The 9179-nt window shown below is 29.8% G+C and overlaps 1 protein-coding gene across 1 annotated transcript; it reads right to left on the reverse strand.

Moving 5' to 3' along the window:
• Window positions 1-1241: 1241 nt before the first annotated feature.
• LOC112519645 lies at window positions 1242-5509 on the reverse strand. Its single transcript, XM_025127862.1, has 5 exons — window positions 5392-5509; window positions 3729-3782; window positions 2869-2972; window positions 2190-2228; window positions 1242-1703 (listed from the first exon to the last, which is right to left on the reverse strand). The coding sequence occupies exons 1-5, from the start codon at window positions 5465-5467 to the stop codon at window positions 1575-1577; spliced, it is 402 nt and encodes a 133-aa protein (XP_024983630.1). The 5' UTR covers window positions 5468-5509; the 3' UTR covers window positions 1242-1574.
• Between the last annotated feature and the right edge of the window lie 3670 nt (window positions 5510-9179).

Below are 9179 nucleotides of genomic sequence, written 5' to 3' on the forward strand. Positions count from 1 at the left end.
AAAAAAAAACTATGAAGATTATCAATAGTAAAATAGAAGAAAAACCAAAGAGAAAGAAAATAAATTTAGAGATGTATAAGATAGAGATATAATTTGAGAGAGTGTGAGAGATGAAGATGAATAAATAGTTGTTGTATATAAATAGTTATTGTTGATGAAGCTTAAATTCGAAAAAAGTTTATCATATCCTGTGATTATAAAATATCAAAATTTTATTCAAATTTATATAATCAAATCGTAAACACAATTTATATAATCCAGTCGTAAACACAATCATATCCTATATAACAACACATCCAACAATATTGAAAAAGAAACATGTAATAACAAATCATATTTTTTTAATGAATATAATTTCTACATACCTTTTAAAATCTTTGAATTCTTCTTCAACTCTCATCTTCTTCATCCCTCACCAAAGGATTTTATATGATTTCATTTTGTTTATTATTGAAACTTTAAAAAACAAATTTCATTAAGAAATAAAAGAAAGTAAATGGAAGAGCAAATCAAGAGTTGGTGGTTAAACTTGGGTATACAAAATTACAAAAATAACTCGGGTTAATTATGAGCTATACATTTTTCATCAAGGGGCAAAAAAGTCTTTAACATATTCAACATTTAAAAAAATCAAAAAAATGAGAAAAAAGATAGGAGAGGTTCTTAGCATTAGAAGGTGTCACCTCATTACCTTTGGTTTCTTCTTTAATATATATTATAGATATAGATTATATATAAATATGCAATTGAAATATGGATGAAATAAATATAAAATATACTTTTTTTCTACTTTACAATACAATATAACATACTTGTTGGAGCACAAAAACTCTCCTAACTCACCTCATTAATGATTGAAATGTTTAAGTGTTGCAACAATCTCCGTACATAACGATCTCTCAATCATTTTTTTAAATAAACTGGACAACAAATTCTTATGGTTTAGACTCCTACTACGAGGGACAGAGCTAGGGTGGTTGTCATGACACGTGCCCTGATATTGTCCCTCCGTCATAAGCTAAAAATATTTAGGCTCATGAAAGGTGCAAAAAGAACGTAGCAGATCCCTTTGATGAAACAACTAGCCAAATATGTTCTCAAGAAAATTCCAATGGAGATGTACGTAAACTATACATCCATAGGGGTTGAAAGCTTGTTTCCGTCAAGACCCCAAGATTGCACAAGTTTTAGTGACAGTTCAGAGATATAGAAAAAGATGCACAGAATCTACAATCATCAAAGAACACAGAATAAATGGTTAAGTTAAAAAAGAAGTCAAAATGTCAACGGATCATCCCTCGTTGCCAAGACCTCGACCAGGGAGCCATATAGTTTACAGGTATGGTTATATGGTATCATAAGAACCTAAGCCGGAAAAAAATCAACAGTGTTTTCTTACCATTTCAGGTAAATATCGACAAAAGTCATCTAACCCCAGAACGGGAAAACGAAAAGAAAAAAGAAAACTTAGTTAAGTTCTATGTATTCCTAGGATAAGTTACTTTAATTGTATAACTTGACAAAAATGATACATTTTACATGTATCATACAAATTATGTTGCTGCTGCTGTTGATTATGCTGAAGTGCTGGGGATGTCATCAGAGATCTTTTTGCTGGATTTGGGTTGTGCTGGATTGGTTTTAGGTGGCAGCAATGGCCGGTTTGGATGAACTTCAGTAACCTTTTCGGGTGGAATATCAAACTGCAATGCAGCCAAACAAAAGATGTTGCTTATAATCATGAGGAGCATAATGTCAAATTTGACTAAGGCTATGTTTGGCAAAACTAACGGATAAGATTGATGACAATGTAAAATGATTTTGAAAAACTAGTTGGAAAAACAAAAAGGGGTATAATTAGAAAGAAGTTAAAAAAACCTGTAGCTTATTGAACAGGTTATCTGAAATAGTTTTTCAAAAAGCTAGTTTATGGCTTACCAAACGAGGCTTTATCAATAAGTTCAAAAAATAAGCACATATGGTTACCAAACTCAAACGATGTATTATCTTGGAACAAAGGGAGTGTTATGTGTGATTTGTGGGAGATCATAATGCAGATAATATATTTAACAACTAAATGAAATTTGTTGTTATCACAAAAAACGAATTAGTAGATTCAAGTTCATAAAGCTTTGAAATTTCCAATATGAAACTATAAATGGATAGAAAATGAACTTAATGAAACTGACCTTATAGCCACAGCCAGATACGCAAGCATGAAAGCAATCCTGAAGACAGAAAAGGTAGGCATGGTCATTTACAATTCACTTAGAGGCTTTTCGGTACATACTGAATAATAAGGATTTAATGATCAGAATGATAAGAGCTCTGCATATAATTAAAAGTTGTGTCACTTGTCAAGAACTTGGTCATATCGGCATATCATTTCCTAAAACTCCAAATTGTTTTCTATCTTTTGTCCATCAAAGTAGATAATCTTTCTATATCATCTTGGAACCACATCTTTTCAATGGTAAGAAGACGACGAAAGTTGGAGTATTTTTAGTCTCAAATCAAAGCATTGCCACATCTTACAATCGTTTAATCTGGAGGCTATTGTGCTTATTTATAAACTTAAATCAAGAATAATTTCCTCAACTCTTTTAAGTTCATGTGACCATCCTTTAAAAGAGTTGAGAATTTAAGCAAAGAAAGCTTAAGAAACACTAAAAAATCGTAAAACATATCTGAATATATATTGCATTCAACTACACAATTCAAAAGGTTTTACTCAGAATTCAGCAGTTAAAACTCGTAAAATATATCTGAATATATATTGCATTCATCGTCATCAAATATTTGAATATCACATGCTTGCAGCCAAACTAAGACACCAATTAAGAATGAGAAGCTGAAGAAATGAAAAACCTGCGAGTAGCTGGCAGAACCAGGAGAGCGATCAATATAAGCACTCCACTGTTGATCTTTTAAAACTGGGTCTTTGTAGCATATCTCATCACACGCGCTCAAGCCTGAATGATGTTAGGTCAAATAAGACTATTGATAAATGAAAATCATTGCATTATATAGTTATCAAGGCTTAAAAGGATAAAAACATGTTAAAAGTATAACTTATATACACATATTTTTCTACAGAAAAACAAAGGAGATTGATAAAAGAAGGAAGCATATGTGACCAATTGTCTAATGGATAAGACGTACCAACTTGTTTGTTCGTGTTACCTAATGCATGGATACAACTGCTCTACTTTGAGGTCAATTCTGAGTACATCCCACCACCACCCCAGACCCCACCTCATTGATAAGGGTTTGACATAAGAACTTTCTATGTTTCAGAAATTGAAGATACAAATCAGGAAATTGACTTTGAATTATTTTTGGAAAGAAATCAATTGGTAGAACCCTAACTTTTCGAGGAATCCTTCATCAATGGTTGTAAATGATTAATGGGATATACTTGGCTAGTTTGGTTTGGATTGGTTTTACCTAATGCACAAGTAAGTGCTTCACTTGGCATTCTCAAATACAGCATGGATATATCAGCTTTTGTATTGATAGTGCCTCAAGACTTCTATTACCAATTGTATCATTAAATATGCGTTGTCTACGAATAAGTATGGAAACACTAACGATTGTGAAACCTGAAAGAAAATAGCGAAAACAAATAGGGGGCCATGACTACTTTTTTTATTCCAAAAACATTGAACCCCCATAAAAAGTTTATAAACAAATCAATGCAAAGTTCAAATCGTAAAGATGGTACTCACATTCTTCCCATGTATCACCGTCGGCATTACACCCTTTCTTACAGAATACCCTCCCTGCAAGATTCAGCCAGAGGTCCCAAACAGTTTAAGTGAAATAGCATAACAAGATCGATTTTAACAAATATATTACTTGTAGTCCCTTCAGGACACAAGTGAGATGCTAATAACATACAAAGCATTGTACAGAATGAAAATGAAAACCACAACAATAACTAAAATGGTAATCATAATGATGATGAGAATAACAATTGATGATAATGACGTATGGACCGATCTTGCTGATTAATATCAAACCAAATCAGATAGTAGATTTGCTTACATGCACGCAAAAGTTAGGTACTAAGAATTTTGTAGAAAATATATCGATTAGGTCATGCAAAGGCAAACATAAGAAACTTCCGTAAATTTCTGCCAGTACTTACACTTTGGCATAATTTTACTTCAAATATCCTGTTATAAGATTACAAACCAAGTCAGGATCCAAATAAGGTTGTGGATTCTTATGTTTAACATGCCTGATGTCTTAGAAATTCTTGTCATTCAAGAACGGGATGTTTAAAGTAACTATTATATTTTTTGGAAGAGAAAAAAGAGTTTTCAACTGTCCTTTAGAACTAAACTTTCTGACCATTAAACATCAGAAAAATTACATATAAAATCACAGAACAGAAGTTTTTCTGACCACTATCTTGGCAAAATCTTGAATTTGTGATGTTAGTTTGCACGCAAAACCCCTCCTCATGAATCAAAGCAGTGACCAAAAAGATCTAATTGCGACATAACCACAATATATAGCACATTGATTTACATACAAATAGGAACGTAATCAAAGTGAAATGTACACCAACGGACGTAACAAGTTATCTTATGACCTCTAATATTGTAAATAGATTTAAAGCATATAGGAAAGATTGTTAGAAGGAATGTATGCATCCAACATCATAACACAACTATTTGACTGAATCACGAAACTCTTTTTTGAGTTATAAACAGGTTCTACGCATCTTTTCACCCGTAAAACTTTAAATTTCTAACAAAAACCGGTTAGGCAGCATACCGGATGAAAGGGTGGACTAATCTCTATCATGATTTCTCTTTCTCTCCATTCTACTAACACAAACAATCCATCCTAAATTCATTCCAAAACATATATTTTCATGATGTTCCAAATGCAACACAACGATTCCGTACCAACATAAATTGTTAATTCTAATCGGGAATGTTTTTGGGAACATAAATTTGCATATAGAATTACCATCTTCAAATATCATCAATTAGGTTATAAAGTCCAACCGATATTTTCAACATCAAACTTCAGGAAAGGATTATAGATTTTGAGGAAAGAAAAGCTCAACTAAACCAAATATTTGAAACAAGTACTGCATATAGAATAACATCCTGGCTACCTTTAAATCAAAACCCGCATCAATTTCAGAAGCAAATCAAAATGTAGGTCTTTTTTTATGGACCGGATTGAGTACGGATTACAATTCGCAATCCAGCAATCCCCTAATCATGTAGGGTAAAACCAACGATTTTTCATAAAAAAAACGACATTGATTAAAGAAAATCTGCAAAGTTAGAAAACGAATTACACACGAAAAAACAAGTGTTCATGGAACGCTAATCGAATCAAGTAGGGGAAAAGGAAAGAAAAACTTACAAGGAATCTGCATCAAAGCTGAGTATTTATGGGTGCATTGATTCCCACATGGCGGTGTCCATTGCTGTGGAATCATCCTTTTGAAGAATCTTTACCTCCTCGATTTCGAGAAGAAGAATGAAGAAAATTGGTGGTAAATATTGGGAAGAAATATTTGAGGGAGGAGGGTATTTTTGTCATTTAACCACCGTTAGATGACGTCATCCATACTCTCTTTTTGACCAAACGTGTCTTTCATGTTCTTTTTGGGGGTTAAAAACATATTTGAATAAAGTCAAAAGACATACTTTTTTTTAGATAATTAATTTCATTTTTTTTAATTCAATTAAGTATCTATACTATATAAAGTATTTGACAAAATTTTTAAAAACCATTTTTTATGTATGAAGTATTGTCTATTGATATATATTACTTAAAATTCAAGATTACAACTAATAATGCATAAATACAACTTATTAAAACTCCATACTTGAATTCGTGTAACTAACTACAGATAAACATAATCAAATATTGGATAAATATTTAATTTTAAATATAAAAAATCTAAAATATAATTAAGATAATTATTGTCTTCTAACAGAATAATTAATTATAATTTTTATAAAAATTATATTATTAATCTATACTATATTATAAAGTATTTGACAGAAACTCTTAAAAATCATTTTTTATACATGAAGTTTTGTTTATTGATGCATATTACTTAAAATTCAAGATTACAAGTAATAATGCATAAATACAACTTATCAAAGCTTCATACTTGAATTTATGTAACTAACTACAGATAAACATAAGCAAATATTGGATAAACATTTTATTTTAAATATAAAAAATCTAAAATATAATTAGGATAATTATTATCTTCTAACAGAATACTTAATTATTATCTTTATAAAAATTATATTATTAAATCAACAATAAATTACTTCCTTATTAAACCTAAATTAAATTATAATAAAAAAAAAGTTGAATTAAAGAAATTACACAACAAAACAAGAACTTTTAAATAATTGATTTGATACTAATATTGACATGTTTTTCTTTAATTTTAAGATATCTTCAAATTTATATATTATTCAAAAATAAAAGCATTATCGTTTTTCTCAAAACCATATAAAACCGTATTATAACATCGACATGGAACATAATAAAATAAAACATTAAAATCGAGATGTATCTCGTTGCATTGCGCGAGTACCCTTCTAGTTTATTAAAAAACGGTTTGCTTGATAAATCTATATTATATTATAAAACATTTGACAAATACTTTTAAAAATTATTTTTTATGCATGAAGTACTGTTTATTGGTGTATATTACTTAAAATTCGAGGCTACAAGTAAATTGTGCTTAATTACAACGTATTAAAACTTAATGTTTGAATTTGCGTATCTAACTGTAAATAAACATGATTAACTGTAGGATAAACATCTCACTTTAAATATAAAAAATCTAAAATATAATTTGGATAATCATTGAATTACATTTATATGAGAATAATTAATTATTATCCTTACAAAAATTATATTATTAAACCAAAAATAATTACTTCGTTATTAAACTTAAATTAAATTATAATAAAGAATTTGAATTAAAGTAACTACATAAAAAACAAAGAATTTTAAATAGTTAATTTGATACTAATATCGATGTATTTTTTCAAATTTTTATGAATATAAACATTATCGTTTTCTCAAAATCACATAAAACAATATTAAATCGACAGAGACAAAAAATAAAACGAAACATTATCTTGATGTATCTCGCTGCATTGCGCGAATATCCTTCTAGTCTTTCTAAACGAAAATAAAATATCAATTCATGAATTATTTTTATATAAAACATTTTATATTAGAGCATCTCCAACGACTTCTACAAAATGAAAAAAAAAATGAGGATTTTGAGCCAATATTTTGCTCCAACAGCTTTCACAAAAATGGAGAAAGGAAAAGAGGGAAGGGTTTTTTTCTCCAATAACGATTACCAATTGAGACCACCAATAATCTATACTATATTATAAAACATTTGACAAAAACTCTTAAAAACTATTTTTTATGCATGAAGTACTGTTTATTAATACATATTACTTAAAATTTAAGATTACAAGTAATTGTGCGTAAGTACAACTTACTAAAACTCCATTTTTAAATTCGTATAACTAACTGCAGATAAACATAATCAAATATAAGATAAACATCTTATTTAAATATACAAAATCTAAAATATAATTAGGATAATCATTAAGTTCTAACAGAATCATTATCATTATAAAAATTATCTATACTATATTATAAAGCATTTGACAAAAACTCTTAAAAACCACTTTTTATGCGTAAAGTACTGTTTATTAATGCATATTACTTACAACTCAAGATTGCAAGTAGAATGTGCGCAAGTACAATTTATTAAAGCTTTATAACTGAATTCATGTAACTAACTGCAGATAAACATAATCTAATACAGGATAAACATCTCATTTTAAATATATAAAATCTATGTTTATCAAAAAATATATGTTTATCTGCAGATATTCCTAATTATATTAAAAAAAAATTATATTTAAAATGAGATGTTTATTCAATATTTGATTATGTTTATCTGCTTAGTTACACGAATTCAAATATGGAGCTTTAATAAGTTGTACTTATGCACAATTTACTTGTAATCTTAAATTTTAAGTAATATGCATCAATAACCAGTATTTCATGCATAAAAAATAGTTTTTAAGAGTTTTTGTCAAATGTTTTATAATATAGTATAGATAAATAATATTTTAATAAATAAATAAAGTATTTTAATATTGTAAACAATGTTGGATTCTCTAAAATAAAGAATCTGTTTTGTAGATAAATGTAATATAATTTTTAAAGATTTTGATATTTAAATTTTTATTTTGGAAATTTTTTTAAAGAATCTATTAGATATACTCTAAAATAAAAGCGGTTCCAAGTATGTCAAGATACGATAGGCATGGATGGACATTGCTATTAGCATCTCTTAACAGGGTTGTTGATTATTTTGGAATTAAAAAACACAAAACTCATTAAGGGCCTGTTTACTTGTGGCTTAATGAGCTTACCGGATAAACCGGCTTATTCGCACAGCCATTTTAGGCTGTTTACTTCGGGCTTATTCGCCCAGACACGGGCTTATTCGCACAGCAGGGTAATGGTACTTGTCCACATTAAGCCAAGAAAATGACCTGCATACCCTTAAAAAAACACGCCTCCTTCTCCCCTGCATACCCTTCAACAAAACACGCCTCTCTTCTCCCCTTCAACAGAACCCTAGTCGCTCCTTCAACAGAGCCCTAATCGGCCGATTTTGCTGCTCGTGGGCAATCTTCTCTTCTCCAAAGGTAACTCTTCTCCTTATCTATAGATTATACTCGGTTTTTCTGCTCGTTGATGCTCGATTCGCATGTTTTTTTTTCGATTTTATCTGCTCGATTTTGTTTCGATTTTATCTGCTTCATGTTGCTCGATTTTGCTCGATTCAAGGTTTTGCTTGCTCGATTCAAGGTTTTGCTTGCTCGATTTTATCTGCTTCATGTTGCTCGATTTTGCTTGCTCGATTCAAGCATTGGCCTACCTATCGGTTCAAGGTTTTGCTTGCTCGATTTTGCTCGATTCACATGTTTTGTTTCGATTTTGCTGCTTGTTACAAACATATGTTGTTCATGTGCTGATTTTGCTCGATTCATGTGCTGATGATAGTAAACAGTCCAATGCTCTGCATTTTGCTACAAGTAAAAAAGATGTGCTCTTTCTTCCTTTTCATGTGCTGATGA

Source organism: Cynara cardunculus (assembly GCF_001531365.2).
Source record: "Cynara cardunculus var. scolymus isolate 2C chromosome LG 10, CcrdV1, whole genome shotgun sequence".
Taxonomy (NCBI): Eukaryota; Viridiplantae; Streptophyta; class Magnoliopsida; order Asterales; family Asteraceae; genus Cynara; species Cynara cardunculus.

Bases quoted from the DNA above. Each gene is read 5' to 3' on its own strand.
- LOC112519645 (XM_025127862.1), bottom strand. From the start codon at position 5,467: ATGATTCCACAGCAATGGACACCGCCATGTGGGAATCAATGCACCCAT. The intron at 3,783-5,391 runs GTAAGTTTTTCT...TGAATCTTGCAG, and splicing joins AGCTTTGATGCAGATTCCTT to GGAGGGTATTCTGTAAGAAA. The intron at 2,973-3,728 runs GTGAGTACCATC...AACATCATTCAG, and splicing joins CGGTGATACATGGGAAGAAT to GCTTGAGCGCGTGTGATGAG.